The 20,750-nt window shown below is 43.8% G+C and overlaps 1 protein-coding gene across 2 annotated transcripts in view; it reads left to right on the top strand.

Moving 5' to 3' along the window:
* Positions 1 to 20,750, top strand: part of dync2h1 (dynein cytoplasmic 2 heavy chain 1) — an 836,995-nt gene that overhangs the window by 339,619 nt on the left and 476,626 nt on the right. For both annotated transcript variants that reach the window (XM_068033753.1, XM_068033752.1), the window contains exons 59-62: positions 245 to 368; positions 616 to 737; positions 7,105 to 7,191; positions 7,624 to 7,750. In XM_068033753.1, the coding sequence (XP_067889854.1) occupies positions 245 to 368; positions 616 to 737; positions 7,105 to 7,191; positions 7,624 to 7,750 (460 nt within the window). The remainder of the gene's footprint in view (positions 1 to 244; positions 369 to 615; positions 738 to 7,104; positions 7,192 to 7,623; positions 7,751 to 20,750) is intronic.

Raw genomic sequence — 20,750 nt, 5'->3', positions numbered from 1 at the left:
ACAACAATTACCTTCCATTTCATTAGTAGATGGAATGGTCTGCTTTCAGCAAATGGTTAAATGTACACTTGCAGTATACTTTTGAAACTGTAACTTAATATGAATTGTTTCCTCAGCAAAAATGTACAATATATAAATTAAAATCTAATTTACAAAGGTTCCTGTATTATCTAATGTAGTGTCAATGACTGAATTAAAAAGGACATGGTTTTTTAATGTGTGATTTTGATTTCGATCATCACAGTTTCTTAGCAAAACGGGGAGTGAGAGAAGAGATTGCAACCTTTGATGCCTGGAATATCAGCAGAGAAATACGAGAGAGTGTAGAAGGACTTTTACAGAAAAACAGTGCTTCGTTTGACCCAAAGGTATAATTGATAATGGGAGATTGCTTTATGACAGTTTATTGGAAACAGATGAATGGCAGTTGAGAAATATAAATTGCATTCAAAGTTGTTTGTTCATTAAATTTTCTTGGCAACACAACGAACCATGAAGGTCTTAGTTATTTGTTGGAACCTCCTGCAGTTGCATTGATCTGAGGCTTGTTATCTTTTGTTTGTATTGTGTATGAAGTTTGATCAATGTGCTCTGAATTCAATAATGAATTTACAGAATGCCAAGCGTGCCAGTGCTGCAGCTGCTCCATTGGCTGCATGGGTCCGAGCTAATGTGAAATATTCATATGTACTGGAGAAGATTCAACCTCTGGAAAGAGAACAGGCTGCATTAGTTGAGTGAGTAATTCAAGATCATGTCAGTAATTTCTCGATACATATTTTGTGGATCATGTTGCTTTATTCTCTTCCTTTTAAAATATTTCATGTTAAGTGTCCGTGTCCCAGGTATAGAGAAGATCATAATGGTGTCTGTAACATCTACTTATTATTAATTACATGTAGTACAATTGACGTTTGGGATTGAGTTGCAAAGGTATAGCTTAATGGGGGTGGACTCAGTAATATACTAACTCTTGTGGAAAGCCCAAGGGTTTTTTATAAATATAAATAAACCTGAAGTCAGATACTAGATTACAGAATGTAACTCACTACCTGACATTTTTAATGAAATAATATACACTGTGCATAACATCTTGAATCAAGATTTTTCAATTTTATAAAAGCTCTGAATCTCTTGCCATTTTCAGCTTTCCAGAAATTTTAATCCCATGCTAAATAATGGTCTGAATTTTGCAGTGTTAATGACAGCGAAGTAATCAGTGGGAAATATATGAATTGATGACAACTTCCACTCTTATGCTGTTAGTCTTCGTGTAAAAGCCCTTGAAAAAGTTACACCTGGCTGAATGAGGTGTAACTAGGTTTTTAACAGTGTGCTAACTTCACAGTTACTGAAAACAACCTCACTCGCACTGAAAAGTTATTTTTTATATCTCCATTGCGATAAAAAAAATTCCACATTTTTAATTTTTGAAAAAAAAAATTGTTAACCTTGATTTTAGCTTCTGTCTTATTTCATTCCTAAATCATTTATTTTGCTATCTGAAATTTTAAATTAAAAGTGAAGGTATTCATTGCTTTTAACTTCCTGGTTTGGTGTTTGTGAGAATGCTTCAATATGATTGGCTGCTTACCCTGCTTGCTGACATTACTGCTGCTACACACCTGGAAATCTCCTTGACTTAGCGACAGACTTAAACTGTAGTCAGGGAAAAGGAAAGTCTGCACCACTGAGATTGCTGGATCTTTGTGGGAATCTTTCTTCGAGGTCAGCGGTGAGCACTGTTGCTTTTTCGCTAACCACAAAATCCAGACCAATGTTCACAAAACATAACTTCCTTATCATTTTGTTGCAGGTTTTCCAAAATTCTTGCCGTGAAATAATTTTTAATGTATTACTGGACAATTCCATATGCTGCTGACATAATGCTTTTTACGTGTTTAAACTGACAACTTCAAAAACGTTAGGCACAGGAAGTGGCATAATTTCAGTGGCCTGAGGATTTTTAACTGATAGCTTTCTTTTACTCAAATTTCAAGACCACACTAAGATAATGAAGTTATTCCAAATATCATTATACACATCTTTTTTTTGTTTTGAAATATAATAGAGTTCTCAAGAAAAATTGATGAGCCCATCAACTGAGCTTCAAACATATGAGAATCCAAATGTCTTAAAAATGCTGGGTTCATATGGATTGCAAATGGCATAGAAAAATGTTAGTCTTTGGAATATGTGACAAATCACCTGAAATACCTTCTGAATAGATTGGGCAATGTAAAAATAGAACTAGCATGCTCTTACCTGGTGTCTGTCTGAGATTGTAGACCCATGTTGATGATTGAAAATAAAATGGCCATTCACAGAGCATGTTAGCACTTGGTGATTGCAAGCCCCTGTTTCACTGATGCATCAGTGGGAAATTATTGAGACTGAAACCTTGGGAAACTATTTCTGGTGTCAGTGAAAGAAATCAGAACTTCAAAACAAAATAAAACATGAACTCTTCAAACCTTTGAAGTAATTTTCCTGAAAAGAAATGTAGGTTACTATATTGAAGTGGTTGTCTTCACAATCTGTGATAAGTAAACTTTGAACAATGTCAAAATTTCAGACTGAAATCTTTATATTTTGCAGTGCTTTCTAAATGCTAACACTATTCTCAGTACATTAGTACCAATGACATGGGTAGAAAGAGGAATGAGGTCCTGCAAAAAGAATTTAGGGAGCTAGGTAGCAGATTAAAGAGTTGGACCTCAACGGTTGTAATCTCTGGGATTCTCCCAGTGCCACGGGCTAGTGAGTATTGGAATAGGAGATTAGAGCAGATGAATGCATGACTGAAGAGATGGTCCAGGAGGGAGGGCTTTAGTTTCCTGGATCACTGGGCCTATTTCTGGTGTAGGTGAGATCTGTACAAGTTGGACGGGTTGCACCTGAACCGGAACAGAACCAACATCCTTGCTGGGAGGTTTGCTAGTGCTGTTGGCGGGGTGCGGGGGTTTGAACAAATTTGGCAGGGGGATGGGATAGAGAGTGGAAGCACAGAAAGAGGTGATGTACAATCAAATATAGAAGAGAAGCTAAGTCAGTCTGGAGGGCAGAATATAGACCTGTTAAGGCTCAAGCAAATAATGCAAGGCTGGATTGTATCCATTTTAATGCAAGGAGTCTTACTAGTAAGGCAGAATTGAGGGTGCTGATTGACACATGGAAAAATGATATTATTGCTATCACTGAGACATGGTTGAGGAAAGGGCAGGACTGGCAGCTCAATATCCCAGGGTATAGAATCTTCAGATGTGATAGGGGAGGGGATAAAAGAGGAGGTGGCATTGCACTGTTGATTAAGGAGTCAATTACTGCAGTAAGGAGGGATGATATCTTAGAAGGTTCCTCTAATGAAGCCATATGGATAGAACATAAGAACAAAAAGGGGGCAATCACTTGGCTGGGAGTGTACTACAGGCCTCCAAACAGTCACGGAGAAATAGAGGAGCAGATATGTAGGCAAATAGGGCAGCACAGTGGCGCAGTGGTTAGCACCGCAGCCTCACAGCTCCAGCGACCCGGGTTCAGTTCTGGGTACTGCCTGTGCGGAGTTTGCAAGTTCTCCCTGTGACTGCGTGGGTTTCCGCCGGGTGCTCCGGTTTCCCCTCACAGCCAAAGACTTGCAGGTTGATAGGTAAATTGGCCATTGTAAATTGCCCCTAGTGTAGTTAGGTGGTAGGATGTAATAGGGAATATGGGATTAATGTAGGATTAGTATATATGGGTGGTTGTTGGTCAGCACAGACTGGGTGGGCCGAAGGGCCTGTTTCAGTGTTGTACCTCTCTATCTCTCTCTAAATCTCAGAGAGGTGCAAAAATAATAGGGTAATAACGTAGGGGATTTCAACTTCCCCTATATTAGAAGGGATAGTATTAGTGCAAAAGGCTTAAAGGGGACAGAATTCTTCAAGTCCATTCAGGAGAGCTTTTTGAGCCAGCACGTAGAACGTCCTACAAGAGAAGGGGCAGTACTGGACTTAATCCTAGGGAATGAAACCGGACAAGTGGTAGAAGTGTCAGTGGGGGTGCATTTTGGGGATAGTGACCATAACTCTGTAAGATTTAAGGTAGTTATGGAAAAGGACATAGAGGGACCGGAAATAAAAGTATTGAATTGGGGAAGGCAGATTTCAATATGATAAAACAGGAACCGGCCAAAGTGGACTGGGAGCAACTTCTTGTAGGAAAGTCTACATCAGATCAGTGGGAGTCATTCAGAAAGGAAATAATGAGAGTTCAGGTCCGACATGTTCCTGTAAAGGTGAAGGGTAGGACCAACAAGTCAAGGGAACCCTGGATGTCAAGGGATATAGAGGATTGGATAAGGGAAAAAAAGGAAGCTTGTGGCAGATTCAGAGCGCTGAAAACAGCGGAGGCCCTAGAGGAGTATAAAATGTGTAAAGGGGGCACTTAAAAAAAGTAATTAGGATAGTGAAGGGGGGGCATGAAAAAACACTGGCAGACAAGATAAAGGAAAATCCCAAGGCATTTTGAGAGTATATCAAGGGCAAGAGGATAACCAGGGAAAGAATGGGGACCATTAGGGATCAAAGAGGCAATCTGTGTGTGGAGCCAGAGGACATAGGTGAGGTTTTGAATGATTACTTTTCATCTGTGTTCACTATGGAGAGGGACAATGTAGGTGTAGTGATCAGGGAGGAGGATTGTGATATACTTGAACAAATTAGCATTGAAAAGGAGTAAATATTAGCTGTAATAGCGGGTTTAAAGGTGGATAAATCCCCAGGCCCGGATGAGATGTATCCCAGGCTGCTATGTGAGGCAAGAGAGGAGATAGCGGGGGCTCTGACACAAATTTTCAAATCCTCTCTGGCCACAGGAGAGGTACCAGAGGACTGGAGGACAGTGAATGTAGTACCATTATTCAAGAAGGGTAGCAGGGATAAACCAGGTAATTGCAGGCCTGTGAGTCTAATGTCAGTGGTCGGGAAATTATTGGAAAAAATTCTGAGAGACAGGATTACTCTCCACTTGGAGAGGCAGGGATTAATCAGGGATAGTCAGCATGGCTTTGTCAGGGGGAGATCGTGTCTAACAAATTCGATTGAATATTTTGAGGACGTGACTATGTGCAAATGAGGGTAAAGCGGTTGATGTAGTCTACCTGGACTTTTGATAAGGTCCCGCATGGGAGATTGGTTAAGAAGGCAAGAGCCCATGGGATCCAGTGTAATTTGGCAAATTGGATCCAAAATTGGCTTAGTGCAAGGAGGCAGAGGGTGATGGTCAAGGGTTGTTTTTGCGAATGGAGGCCTGTGACCAGTGGGGTACCACAGGGATCGGTGCTGGGACCCTTACTGTTTGTAGTGTATATTAATGATTTAGACGTGAATATAGGAGGTAGGATCAGTAAGTTCGCAGACAACACGAAAATTGGTAGTGTCCTAAATAGTGAGAAGGAAAGCCTTAGACTACAGGACGGTATAGATGGGCTGGTAAGATGGGTGGAGCAGTGGCAGATGGAATTTAATCCTGAGAAGTGTGAGGTAATGCACTTTGGGAGGACTAACAAGTCAAGGGAATATACAATGGATGGTAGGATCCTAGGGAGTACAGAGGGTCAGAAGGACCTTGGGGTGCTTGTCCATGGATCACTGAAGGCAGCAGCACAGGTAGATAAGGTGGTTAGGAAGGCATATGGGATACTTGCCTTTATTAGTCGAGGCATAGAATATAAGAGCAGGGAGGTTATATTAGAGCTGTATAAAATGCTAGTTAGGCCACAGCTGGAGTACTGTGTACAGTTCTGGTCACCACACTATAGGAAGGATGTGATTGCAGTGGAGCGGGTGCAGAGGAGATTCACCAGGATGTTGCCTGGGCTGGAGCATTTCAGCTATGAAGAGAGACTGGATAGGCTGGGGTTGTTTTCTTTGGAGCGGAGAAGGCTGAGGGGGGACCTGATTGAGGTATACAAAATTATGAGGGGCATTGATAGGATAGCTAGGAAGAAACTTTTTCCCTTAGCGGAGGGGTCTATAACCAGGGGGCATAGATTTAAGGTAAAGGGCAGGCGGTTTAGAGGGGAGTTGAGGAAAAATGTTTTCACCCCGAGGCTGGTTGGAATCTGGAACACACTGCCTGAAGGGATCATAGAGGCAGGAACCCTCACAACATTTAAGAAGTATTTAGATGAGCACTTGAAATGATGAGCATACAAGGCTATGGGCCAAGTGCGGGAAAATGAGACTAGATTGGATGGGTGCTTGATGGTCGGCGCAGATGCGTTGGGCCGAAGGTCCTGTTTCTGTGCTGTATAACTCTATGACTCTATTTAATAATAATGATCTAATTATATACAAGTTGCAAGTTCTGGCTGGACTGTTCCTTTATTCAAGTTTGGGGGAGCTTTTCCTCTAATTTGTTCTCTGGATGTGGGTGAAGTTGACAAAGCAGCATTTATTGCTCATCCCTAATTGCTTAACCCTAGTTAACTAGAGAAAGTGAAACCGGGCCTTTTCTTTGAACCACTGCAATCCTTGTGGTGATGGTACCTCTACTGTGATGTTAGGTAAAGCATTTCAGAATATTGACCCAGTGACATTGAACAAGTAGTGTCCATCTTCATGAGGGGAACCCCAGGGGAAGGAGAAGCTCAGTGCATCCTGTAGGTCATACATACTACAACCATTGTGCAGAGGTGATGGAGTGGGTGGCTATTGGTCCTATATCAGGGCACAGATCAAGCAAACTGTGCTGGATAATGTTGAGCTTTGAGTGTTGTTGTGGCTCCATTCCTCCATTTTGATTATGACACATTCTGGGAGTGCTATAACATTGTCGAGACAAAACCAGGCCTATGTTTGAATATGTAGAAAGAGTATGGAGAAGGCATGTAAAATGTTGTTTTGCAACTAATCAGGAATGATGCTGTGTTTCAGTTATACTGTTGCTGTAACTCAACATAGTTTTCTATAGTGCTTCACCGTCAAATCTTTTTCGTGTTGATTTAATGACCTGGCAATACATTGGTGATACAGCATTTTGTTTAATAATACTTCACATGTGTTTCTCATACCAAAGTAATTTTCAGCATATATGTCTTCAGCTTTTTATGTTCTTCTTGACCAGAAACCTAAATAAAACTGAAGAAAGGAAACAGAATCTGGAAATCAAGCTCTGCAGTGTGGGACGGAAAGTGGCCGAACTTAAAGAAAAGTAAACATTTTACTTGAACGCGTTTTTCATAATACAGAATGCAAAATTATGAATGTTAATATGAACTTGAAGCATACAGAATGCAGGAAGAGGCCATATTTCCCATCATGCCTATGTATCTCTTTGCTAGAGCTGTCACCCTATAATTTTGTACTTTCCCCTGCTTCAAATATTTATCTAATGTTCCCTTAAAAGAAGCAATGATCTCTGCCTCAACCAGTCCCTATAGCAAAGCATGCCACACTCCAACAACCCTCTGTGCAAAGAAACCTCTCCCAACCCCTCTCCTGACTCTTTTAGTAATCATTTTAAATTGATGATCTTTTGTCACTGACTGTCCTTGATTATTCAGTGCATTTCTAAATGCTTACTAATTTACTGATTTAAAATGCTTTACTAATTCTAAAGTTATTTCACCATTTGTTTAAATAGATTCCAGATTCGAACGACTGAAGCTGCTAAACTGGAAGCAGAAGTGAATAAAGCTCAGGAGACCATAGAGGCAGCTGAAAAACTGATTGGCCAGCTTGATGGGGAACACAGAAGGTGGAATGCACAAGTAAGTTTCACTTTTGAAATTAGGTAAAATGTTTGATTATATTCTGGTAGTCTTCCAACTGTTATAAACTTTCATGAGTATATGACTTTATATATCAAAAGAGATGCGTGTAATGCAATCAGAAAGTTCAGCTTACAATTTGAGAAAGGCTGATAGTAAGATTTATTGCAGTTAGCTGGCACAGGTCACTTGTGAAATTGCTCCTGAAATTTCAGTTTTGTCTTCATTACGTGTTGGTTAACACAGTAAATCAAGGATACTTGCTTTTGTTGAAGGCTACTATTCCAAATAGTGATTTGCTCAAGAAGCATTGATTTAAAAAAATATATAGAAATTACAACATGGAAATGTCTTAGCTTAACCTGTCCGTGTTAGTGTTCATCCTCCACATGAGCAATAGTGATAATTCTTTTTGCCCTCTCTGATAAAGCTTAAGAGTGGGCGTTGCCTGATGTTGAGCATCATTGTCCAGCATTTTGTGAGTTCTGTTTGAAAATGGTGCACTTTACGTACTTTGTCATTTATCTTGGAATGTTGAATCACTGACATTCTTGGTTTTGTTGAAACAAATTATCTGTATCTCCTGATGATAAAAAAAAATGGCTTTAAGATTAAAACAATTTTTGGTGTCTTGATGTGTCAAGATTTTCATTTCAGTAATTGAAAAACAATGTTTCATCATCAAAAATTACATTGGTGATGGGCGACCAGTTCTTGCATGTGTTTGAAAGCACACATGGATGCTTGCCTTTCTCAATTTCGCAATGATGTGAGCATGAAATCAAATAGATGGCTTTTGTTTACATTGTTATGAAATAGAGCGAAAGTTGTATCTTTCCATGTGAAAAAGTGACAATACATTTGTATATCTTGTCTCTGATCCTGTTTTTTTTTCCCCTTTCTCTTTTTGTTTTTTCTTTCTTTGTATTTTCTCTTTTTGTATTTTCTCTTTTATTGTTTAATTTTCTTTGTATTTTACCTCCCCTCTCTCTCATTTTTACCTGCCCTGACTTTTCTCTTCATTCTCTATTTCTATCATGAAAACATATCTGGCTGCTGATGAATTTTTCTTTCTGACAGTGTAGAGCAGAAGGAAGAGAAAATTCTACTGATAATGGATTTATTTAGAATCCATTGCACCCAATGAAATATTTTTGTTAAATCTATGGTCCCTGAAGTTTTAATTGGAGCATTCCAGTGACACTACAAATGCTGGTAAAACTTCACCTCTACTAAATTCTTTTGTTCTTTTTTGCTTTGGTGCGGAAGTAAAAGAATACCATCGCCCTAGGATTTACCAACACAGTGCACACTTGATCTTGGCATGACATAATGATTGCCTACTAGAAAGATAGATGGGCCAAATCTTGCCGAAGGACGTAATGTGCTTATAAGAAAGCATTTGGCTCACGGACTATATAAAAAAATTCTACTGCATTAATCAAGTGTGAGTAGAAGTAACACAAGTGCCCAGTATGACTGCAAGAGTTATTGCATTAGAGGAGCTTTTCTGAGGATAATGTAGGATCGTGTAAAATTTACAGCACAGAAACAGGCCATTCAACTCAACTGGGAGATGCTGGTTTTAATGCTCCACACAAGCCTCCTCCCACCTTACTTTACCTCACCCTCTCAATATAATCTGCTGCTTCTTTCTCGCTCATGTACTTATCTAGCTGTCCCTAAAATGCATAAATGCTATTTGTTTCAACTAGTCCATAGAATCATAGAAAGTTTATGGCACAGAAAGAGGCCACTTGGCTCATCGTGTCTGCGCCGGCTGAAAAACAATCCACCCCGTCTAATCCTACCTTCCAGCATTTGATCCATCGCCCTGCAGGTTACAGCACGTGAGGTGCATATCCAGACACCTTTTAAATGAGTTGAGGGTTTCTGCCTCTACTATCCTTTCAGGCAGTGAGTTCTGGACTCCCACCACTCTCTGGGTGAAAACATTTTTCCTCATCTCCCCTCTAATCTTCCTACCAATCGCTTTAAATCTATGCCCCCTCATCGCTGACCTCTCTGCTGAGGTAAGTATGGCCTTCACATCCACTCTATCCAGGCCCCTCACAATTTTGTACATTTCAATCAGATCTCCCCTCAGCCTTCTCTGTTCCAAGGAAAACAACCCCAGCCTATCCAATCTTTTCTCATAGCTGCATTTTTCCAGCCCCGGCAACATCCTTGTAAATCTCCTCTGTATCCTCACTAGTGCAATTACATCCTTTCTGTAATGAGGTGAGCAGAACTGCACATAGTGCTCAAGTTGTGGCCTAACCAATGATTTATGCAGTTCCAGCATAACCTGCCTGCTTTTATATTCTGTACCTCGGCTCAGAAAGGAAAAGATTCCATATGCCTTGTTAACCACTTTGCCGACCTGTCCTGCTCCCTTCAGGGATCTGTGGACATTCATTCCAAGGTCCCTCACTTCCTCTACATCTCTCAGTATTCTCTCATTAATCGTGTATTCCTTTGCCTTGTTTGACCTCCCCAAATGCATCACCTCACACTTCTCCAAGTTGAATTCCATTTGCCACTTTTCTGCCCAACTGACCAGTCCATCGATATCTTTCTGCAGCCTACAGCAATCCTCCTCGCAATCTACCACATGGCCAGTCTTTGTGTTGTTTGCAAACTTCTTAATCATGCCCTCTACATTTACATCCAAATCATTAATATATACCAGAAAAAGCAGGGGACCCAGTACTGAGCCCTGCGAACGCCACTGGAAACAGCTCTCCAGTCGCAAAAATGCCCGTCAACGATTACCCTTTGTTTCCTGCCATTGAGCCAATTTTGTATCCACTTTGCTACATTTCCCTGGATCCCATGGGCTTTTTTTTTTTAACCAGTCTAGCATGTGGGACTTTGTCGAGCCTTGCTAAAATCCATATAGACCACTTCAACTGCACTACCCTCATCTATCTTCCTTGTTACTTGTTTCACATTCTAACCACTCTCTATGTAAAGAAGTCTCTCCTGAGTTACTTTTTGGATTTATTAGTCATTATCTTATATTTATTACCACTAGGTTAGGCTTTTCCACAAAAGGGAAAAAATCTCCTAAATGTCAACTTTTTAAAAAACCCCTTATAATTTTAAAGATTTCTATTAGGTCACCCCTTACCTTCTGTTTTCTGGAGAAAAGAACCCCAGTCTGCTCCGTCTTTCCTGATAATTTTGGTATCGTACTTGTAAGTCTTTTTTGGACCTTCGCCAGTGCCTCTCTATCCTTTTTGAGAATCAAGCATTTCTAATAACCTTTGATTCTTCCGTTGACACATGTCGGTCGAAATGCTCAGGATCAATTTTAACCATAACCGTCTAGCAAAAAATAGGCAGGTGGTCAATTAAGATTTAGGAGATTACCTAACCCCTCAGATCCCAACCATGGCTGATTTTAACTTGCAGTGTTTTGCTGACAGATGACACGCCTCCTTAACGTTGTTGGGGACCTCATAAGTTATTGTGTCAATAGGATCCCAGTGCTCGAATGGAGAAACTGTGGCAACTTTCCTGCTAGAGAGAAATCTGTTTCAAGACAGAAGAAGCCCTGTGAGACTTAAAATTTAACCTGTCAATTTAAAAAGATCAGAATTGCTGTAAATACAATTGAATCCTCAGTGATGGATAATTGATTTGTTAAAATTATGCTTGCACCCAGGTGGCTATGCCAAGATGAAAATTTGACAAGTACATTTTAATTTTATGATTGGATTGAAATTAGGCTCAAATTAGGCCTATCATATAAGGGCAATGAATGAATATGACAGGCGAACTGAGTTTACATCCACCCACCACGACAACATATATGCAAATAAATTAGCTTAATCTGGGTTTTTGCTTTGCTTCACCCTGTGCCTGATGATGTACTTTCTGTTTGAATATTCCTGCATGGAAATAACTAGGTAAGAATTGTACCTTATTTTGAAAATCTATTTCGTGATGTTTTTTCAAAAAAACTAATTGAAGAGTGCTTGATTGGCAATTGAATGGTTGCTTGTTTTACAACAATAAGTCTATCTATGTCGGAAGATAATTTACAATAAATGTTATATTGTATTTCAGCAGATTCCCAATTCAAGTTCACAAAAGAGCAACTGGCCCGATTCTAACCTAAAGAAGAATATATCTATCTATAATCTGTAAAACATTTGTATTCCATTCGTGATGTGAATCCTGCTGGGAGCACCCCCTTGCATACTAAATAACTACTGGCAGGATAATAGGTCAGGGTCGTGGAAGGGCTGGAGGGGTGATCCACGTGAAAATAAATAGTCTTGATTTGGGTGCACTTGGTTCCTATGTCCGAAGGCTCAACATGCACAGTGCATTATTTGTTATATTAAAAAAACATATCACATGCTGATTTATCTTATTCTCTACCCTATGGTGCCACCCCTGGCTGCTTCACATTTTCTGTTTTGTAACTTCTCTCTGTGTCAGAGTAACAAGAGTCTTGAGATTAAAAAAAGAGAGGAAACTCAGAGTGAGAGAATATCAAAGGCACGGGAGAGAGTAATAGAAGTAAGGGGCAGAATATTCTTACCTTATTCCTGTTGAAATGGCAGGACCATTTTTGGGTTGGGATCCCAACTCACTGATTTGCGTGAATTGCTGTTACTCTTTCTCAGAGCACACTAATTATCATCCTGCCTCTGGATTAATGGACTAATCAGGGAGGGCAAGCAGGGTGATGCGCCTAAAGTAGCAATGAAAGATCTCTATTTAAAGGGAACCTAACAGGACTCTCAATGGCCACAGCACTTACAGGAAAAAAATCCAGTGTGAGGGAGGACAGAGCTGCAGCATGGATGGAAGACATGGGAAGCCCTAGTTCATGGACTCGTTCCTGGTGGAGGTGATTGAGGCACTGAGGGCATGGAGAGAAGTCCCCTTCCCCGAGGACAGCAGGAGTTGCAGAGGCTGTCATTAGCCTAAGTGTTGTGCTGAGGACCTGGATCCAGTGCTAGAAAAGGTTCAGTGACCTCATGAGATCTGGCAAGTTGAGTGTCCTTCAACTCTCAGCTGGCTGCCACATACTCTCTCTCCTCCCTAAGAATGTTAACGTACGTTCCTTTCTCTCTAGTTTCCCCCTCAAATCTCTATCTTAACAGGCATCACTCACACTTACCCTCAACCTATTTCCTTCTTTCTCCCACTCCTCACAGCCACCCTCCTCAATGTCTATCTTTCACCCTGAGCAATCACTTAAGTCCTCAGACTCCTACCTCTCTGCCTTTTTTTATTGCAGAAGAAGAGAGCCCACTTGTCCGGGGGGAGGCAGAGAACCTCAGAGGCAGAGAGACAACTATGGTCACCCTGACCTTGATGGAGGAGGAAGCCCTGGAGAATGGCAGCATGGCACCAGTACAGGTCATGGCTGATGAAAGGTGGAGGTGGCTCAGAGACCTGGTGACAGCATTAGATATCACACTGCCGCTTGGCACATAACTGCCACTCATGTTGAATCAATGTCACCAGTGATCTGCATTATGCTAACTTGGAACCCTGTTTCACCTACATTCAGCAGTAATTCATGTCCTTCATCTCCCACAGGAGCATTGCCGGTGCCAGCAGAGGAGATAATGGAGAAGCCGGAGGAGTCCTCAGAGGAGGACCAACACTCCCAGGATGCACCATCACATGACTCCTGCACGTCCTCCACCAGTGCAAATACACCTCTGTGGGTCCAGCTTCTTAGATAGATAGAGTGGCACATGGTGAGGAGCATGTCACATGTGAGCAGGAGCAGATGCTGGAGAGAGGGACAGCAATGGAGAGTTCCTATCTGAGGGCTCAGGACATCGCGAGTTGGAGCCATACACTAAACAAGTACTTGTGGAGCAGCAATGAGAAATGTGTGTGCATCTGCCAGAATTTCCAGAGGCAAGTGCACCCTTGCACTGAAAATGGAGGAGTCCATCTCCAGCATCATTGCCATGTTGTCCCAGGCATTCTCGCTAATGACCGTCTCTATTGAAAGAGTGGCCAACCTCATGGAGAGTCAGTTGGGGCTAGCCACCGATTGCATGCTAGCCCACACCAATTGCCTGTACACTATGGGGGGAATTTAATGGGCCCCCAGTAGATGGGCTGGGAGGTGGGGGCACCTATAGAATAGCAATAGAAGGCAGGAGGACAGAGTGCCTGTCACCTTCCCATCGCCCACCAGCCTTTCCATCCAGCAGGGGGAGCCTCTGCCACATTGGGAGGTTGCCCAGTCAAATAAGGTGGCCTCCCTGTGGTATTGGGGGGTGCTGTGGGGCATTCTCCATGAGCAATATGTGGCCCATGGAAGGTCCCCAACAGCAAAAGCCCCCCCTCCCCCCCCACCCTCAACAACAATCCTTTCCCCCCCTCACCCCCCTTTTGACCCTGCCACACTTACCTGGATTCCGAGTCTCCAGTGCCGGGCCTGGTCCCAGGCTTGGTGTACCAGCAGTGGCCACTGCTCCAGGTGATGCTGCCAATACTACTGAGCTGCCGGCCTCTGATTGGCTGGCAGCTTTTGGTGGCGAGATCCTTGTCCTTAAATGGTCCTCCTCTGAGGGACACCAATGCCAAGCAGTTAAGTGCTCAAGTGGCGTTGAATTGCACTGGTTCCCCTCATCTTTTCGGCCTGGTGTTGGGATGCCCACCAACTCCACTAAATTCAGCCCTAAGGCTGCCAGTTTACACAACATCCATCAAAGCATCTTCTTGGTGGCTGAACATCACACTCACAAGCAGCCAAGTGCTCTCCCATTCTTGGTTAGAAGGGAAGTGCAGCTGAGCCCTGAGGGGGAAAATGGAGAAAGGACACATGGCAATGAGGGCTCTTCTCAAGGCCCTTCCACTTCACGGCCCTTGCCCCCCACCCCCTACCCCGCAACAACAGAGCTACTCACGCTGCCTCCTTTCCCGATGACTGAAACTGTCTCTGCACAGATGCAGGTAGGGCAGTCTTTAGCGGGGCCCTCACAGGTTCCAGAACCCAGAGGATGGCCACTGCAGGCACCTTGTGTCAGAGCAGGGGAACGAGCAGCCTTCCTCTAGCTCTACTGAAACCACAGGTATAGCACCACGCAGAAGCAATAGAAAGTGTATGGGGAAAAGATCTTAGTTGCACAAAAGGAATCACTTGGTTGCTTATTACATTGTTAGTGTTCCATTGATGCTCTTTAAATGAAAGAATGAGTTTATGTGAACTAATCATTGTCATGGCCTCTACTTTGTTGGATTCCCCCATTGACCGTGTTCAATTAAATCTGGTGAATGGCATCAGCTGCCTTGATGAGGTGGTAATGCTGTGAATGTGATGGGTGGCTGTCTGTCTGTAGGGAGGAGGTTTTCTGGTATTGGGGTGGAGAGCAGTGGGGTGGGGGGGGGGGTTGTGCGGGTTTGCGCAGGGGTTATGATGAGCTTTCAATGCTGCAAATTCACTTTCCAAGTGAAGCGTGCCTGGATCAGCATGTCATAGTCTTCTCTGGTGTGCGGCTGCAGGTACCAATGATACTTCAGGATGCTCCTCCTCCTCTGAGGATGCTGGGTGCTCTCTACCTTCCTCTGGCATTGGCTCCATTCCTCTTTTTAGCAGACCACTACAATCCTGGAGAACCTTGCTAGGGCATATTGAAGGGTGCCTTCAGATTGGTCAATCTCATTTTGAGCAAGCAGTGGTTTGCTCTATTGTGGCCCTAATGGTAATATGGGTCCTGTTGTACCTCTCCTGCACCTCCGTGGTGGGGTTCCTCACTGTGTTTATCAGCCAGGTCTTCAGTGGGAACCCCTTGTCCCCCAGGGGCAAACGGCTGAGGTTGGTCTAGTTGAGAGAAGAACTGCGGAGTTTGAGACTGCTGAAGGATGAACAAGTCATGGCAGCTCCCTGGATGCTTGCCGCACACTTGCATTATTCTGTTGCAGTGGCCATGTGCCAGCTGCATATTAAGCAAGTGGAAGCCCTTCCAATTGACAAATACACCTTAATGTTCTGATGGCGCCTTCATAGTCTAGGGTGCAATCTGCGACCCCTGGACCTGTGGAAATCCTGAGAAGAAAGCAAAGTCGACAACCCTCTGGGTTTGACTGGCCGCTTCCATCACAAATTTAATGTAGTTGGAAGCCTTCGCAAGCAAAGGATCGGTGACCTGGCTGATGCAGTTGTGGCTGCAGATTGCGAGATCCTACGTATGTCATCAACTGATCCCTGGAAAGACCCGGGATTGAAAAAATTGAGTGCTGTGTTCACCTTGAAAGCCATGGGCAGTGGGTTGCTACCTGCTCCTCTTGGTTGGAGGTCTTCATTCAAGTGGATGCAGAGGTCTGCGATCATCTACCATGAGAGCCTGAGCCTTCGGAGACGCTGCTACTCAGAGAGGTTGAGGAAGCTGACCCTTGCCTTATACAGCATTTACTGAAGGTATTACCTCCTTCGAGGTTCAACTCTGTGTCCATCCCCTCTGTTCCATCCAGTTTGTAGGATTTAGGTTCAGAAGTCCCAGATTACCCAAAATAGGTTGTCGAGAATACCTAAGTAATTTAGTAGTAGCTTATTAAGAAGCAACAGTTTAGATATGATGCATAAGCTAAATAAACAGAAATATACGACCCATGACAGATGATTTTGCAGCCAGTCTCCGCAGCTGGAAGGGCAGTCTTCTTTCTCTCTCACTCTGTGTGTGTCTCTCTCTCTCCTCTGACTTTTCGCCTCCTCCAGTTAGCCGAGGTGTCAGGAAGCTGTCTATCTTCTGCCAGATGGGGGCTGCTGTCTTTGCTCATCCAAGCATCCATTGATATACCTTATTTTTGGGGGCTGGTTGTTCACCCTATGTCAATTACTTGTTCGAACCCTTCTAACCAATGAATACAAGACAGGTACCCGAAGAGTCAGGGTGGTTACCTCCCCACTGTGCATCACTTTAGTTCGAGGTCATTTTTCAGTTTACTTCATTCTGGAGGCCGTTTGTCAGCCTTTATCAGGCACTTGCACAGATAAGAGGGTACACAAGGTGCCAGAAGATCCCCTCCCATCAACTTAGAAATGTCTGTGATGTCTAGTGGCTTCCATAAGACCCCTTCGGGAGTGTCATACTCTTCTCCCCTATCTTGTTTGTGCCAGTAATGACCCTGGCGTTAGGAACTGCTTCTCTGCCCCTTTTGAGAGAGAGAACAGAGAGAGAAGACTGTGGGTCAGTTTCATACTATGCATGCTATTTCTGTAAGAAATCTATATTATTCTGAGAAGTATCATTTATTAAAAGGTCCCATTTTTTACAAGCTGCATGTGGCTGTGGACAAGGCCTGCTTTAGGTCGGGAAAAAGGATTCGATCCGGCCCGAGTCCCTCCGATTTTGTCCCAGGCCCGACCCAAACCCGCCACTCCACGGTCCGAGCCCGACCTAACCATCCCTTTACAGCTCCACCGAGCTGCGGTGCATGCGCCATGACGTCATAATGACGTCATCGCGCACTGCGCAGACTCCGTTTCGTCCCGGACTCCCGGCTCAGGTAAGTTTTTTATTTTTATTTTTAATACTTACCAGCAGAGCACTTACCGTGTGTGTCCGGCCCGGCCTGGCCCAACCTGGACTCAGACCAACCCGACCCGAACCCGACACATGTCATCGTGTCCTGTCGGGTTCAGGTCGGGTAACAGGCCTCTAGTGGCTTATGCTGCTGCCCAGGTTGCTGTGGCTGCTGAGCCAGAGAAAGTTGCACCTCCTCCTCAGAGGTCTAACCAACTTCAGAATATATAGACTGCATATCTTAGGGAAGTCTCACAAGCAGTTGTGTGAGATTACCCTAAATAAAAACAAGAAATGCTGGAACCACTCAGCAGGTCTGGCAGCATCTGTGGAAAGAGAAGCAGAGTTAACGTTTTGGGTCAGTGACCCCTCTTCGGAACCCTCAGTGGTTACCCTCAGTGTTCTCCAAGGCACTTGAAAAAGGTTACACACCATTACTGCCCCCAATGAAATCAGTGATCTTAGGCTGAAAGAAATGCACCTGTCAGCATACGGCTTTAACTGTAGCTGATCACAGGCTTGCTAGTTTCACCCATTATACTGCTCATATCAAGACAGAGGCGCAAGGGGAGAGCCAACTGTGCAACAGCCCCGACAAACAAATTTCTCTGCAGCACCTGTGGAAGAGCCTGTCACTCTAGAATTGGCCTTTATAGCCACTCCAGGCGCTGCTTCACAAGCCACTGACCACCTCCAGGCGCGTATCCATTGTCTCTCGAGATAAGGAGGCCCAAAAGAAAAGAAAAGAACTGCTCATATCAGATCAGTTTCACCCTATAATGAGTTCCTGCTGTGCCTTGCCTTCTTCAACCTGGTGAGTTGCAGACAGAGTGTAACTCATGCGCTGTTGGAAAAGAAGAATTCCACGCTTAGAAAGGCTCTTAATTGCCGTTTTAATCACCTCAGTTGCTTTCCTGCCAGACCCATGAGGGTTCCCCACTGGACTTGCATCCCACCCTAGGGAAAGCTGGAAGAGGGTAGGATCACGTTGGGTCGTGAACCAACATCATTTATTGGGACTTACCCATGCCGCACACTCCAGAATCTGCCTCCACCAAGCTGGAAAAATTCTGCCCGAGGAGACTGATTAAAAAAATAGAAAATTCAAGTAACAGGGACACGTGATGAGAATAAAAAAGCACAGGACTAACAAAAGGAGAAACACGTTAAGAAAGTGCAGGAATGACAGATAGTAAGAGAATCCGAAATACGAGAGAGACTGAGAACAGCAGAGAGGTGAAAAAGCCTACATAAGGCACAAAAAAGTAAAAATTCTGCTTGAGCACACATCATAAACTATTTACCCCCAGGCGATAATTTTCTGACCATTAAAACTAATGGACAAAACAGTCATGGGTTGGAAGTGTGCAGTATTATGTGCTTCCAGCATTTTGCTAAGAGTGCAGAAATTGAATTCTTATCCTTGTATAAATGCTTTTCTTTTCATTCTTTTTTGTGTTCATTCTTAATGCCATGTGCTTTTAAGACAAACACACAAATGACAAAGGGATAAATGGGTCTTTTTCCGAATGGCAGGCAGTGACCAGTGGGGTACCGCAGGGATCGGCGCTAGGACCCCAGCTATTCACAGTATACATTAATGATTTAGATGAGGGAATTAAATGTAATATCTCCAAATTTGCAGATGACACAAAACTGGATGGGAGGGTGAGTTGTGAGGAGGATGCAGAGAGGCTTCAGGGTGATTTGGACAAGTTGAATGAGTGGGCTAATGCATGGCAAATGCAGTATAATGTGGATAAATGTGAGGTTATCCACTTTGGTAGCAAAACCAGGAAGGCAGATTATTATCTGAACAGCGATAAACTGAGAGAGGGGAATATGCAGCGAGACCTGGGTGTTCTCGTACACCAGTCGCTGAAGGTAAGCATGCAGGTGCAACAGGCAGTTAAAAAAGGCAAATGGTATGTTGGCCTTCATAGTGAGAGGATTAGAGTACAGGAGCAAGGATGTCTTACTGCAATTATACAGGGCCTTGGTGAGGCCACACCTGGAATATTGTATGAAGTTTTGGTCTCCTTATCTGAGGAAGGATGTTCTTGCTATAGAGGGAGTGCAGCGAAGGTTTACCAGACTGATTCCTGGGATGTTGGGACTGACGTATGAGGAGAGATTGAGTCGGTTAGGATTATATTCGCTGGAGTTCAGAAGAGTGAGGGGGGGATCTCATAGAAACCTATAAAATTCTAACAGGACTTGACAGGGTAGGTGCAGGAAGGATGTTCCCGGTGGTGGGAGAGTCCAGAACCAGGGATCATAATCTAAGAATATGGGGTAAACCTTTCTGGACTGAAATGAGGAGAGATTTCTTCACCTCGAGAGTGGTGAGCCTGTGGAATTTGCTACCACAGAAAGCAGTTGAGGTCAAAACATTACTGGTTGAACGCTCAACAGGGGACCTAGCTGCATGCAAGGCTCTCACGTGTTCCAGCTAGCCTGCAGCTGTTAAAGGCAGCCTGCCCCTCTTAAGGGGGAGTTGCACTTATCAGAAGGAAGCTGCTGATGACTGCCTGTAGTACAACTGGTTGCAAGTAGAAGCTGAACAAATGGAGTACCAGGGAAGAGAGAGGGTTCACAGGTGAGGCACTTGAAGGCTTTAGTAATGGAGGTTGACAGGACAAAAGAGGCCATGTTTCCATAGGGTTTGGGGTCCCTCAAGAAACACCATCCAAAGGGAATGGGAGCAGGTGACCATGGAGGTCAACTCCCAGTGTCTGGTCCCGAGACCTGGTTGCAAGAAGTTCAGTGACCTCACACAGGTGGTCAAGGTCAGTGAATGCGCCTTCAAAGGGCATCTCATACCCGCTGCACCATCAACCTCTCTTACTACTAAATGCACCACAAGCCAGTCACTCATCCATCACTCTGGAACTCAGGACTCAAGCCTAATATTCCAATGCTCCACCTTACCGTCACACACCTTGCAATAATGCAAGCCTCACACCCCATTCTCGCAGCTTCCACATAGCTACAGCTATTCAACTGTGGCAGGCACATCACCTAAACACTGAGCAACAAAAACACTGACATTCTTCCTTCTCTCTTGCAGGACAAGCTCGCACACAATCACAGGGAGTAGAACAAAACTGGTAGGGGCCAGGTGCACCTGCATCTCCTGAGCCCTAAGGAGGAAATGGTGCTCTGCAGTATGGGGCCGGCTGTGACAGAGCCCATAGCATCCAGTGTTGCCGAGAACATTGAGGATGATGGTATGTTCCTGCCTTATCCCCTTCTCCACTACCATCTCGCCCTCATCCTGCTATCTGGCATGCAGTGTAAGCTGCTGATGGTGTGACCATGGACCTCTTGCTTTCTACCTCATCCCCTTCCCTCACCCCCAATCCTTCCCTTCAGATTTTCTGCTTTAAGATACTCAAGAACTGCTGCCTACCCAACCTCATCAGCTTCGAAGAAGGGAGAGAGCAACACCAAGCCACTGATGAAGAAGCACCATTCCCTGATCTTAC

Source organism: Heterodontus francisci, chromosome 6, assembly GCF_036365525.1.
Source record: "Heterodontus francisci isolate sHetFra1 chromosome 6, sHetFra1.hap1, whole genome shotgun sequence".
NCBI lineage: Eukaryota > Metazoa > Chordata > Chondrichthyes > Heterodontiformes > Heterodontidae > Heterodontus > Heterodontus francisci.
The sequence above is the reverse complement of the archived record's forward strand: the minus strand, read 5'-3'. Positions and strand labels throughout refer to the sequence as shown.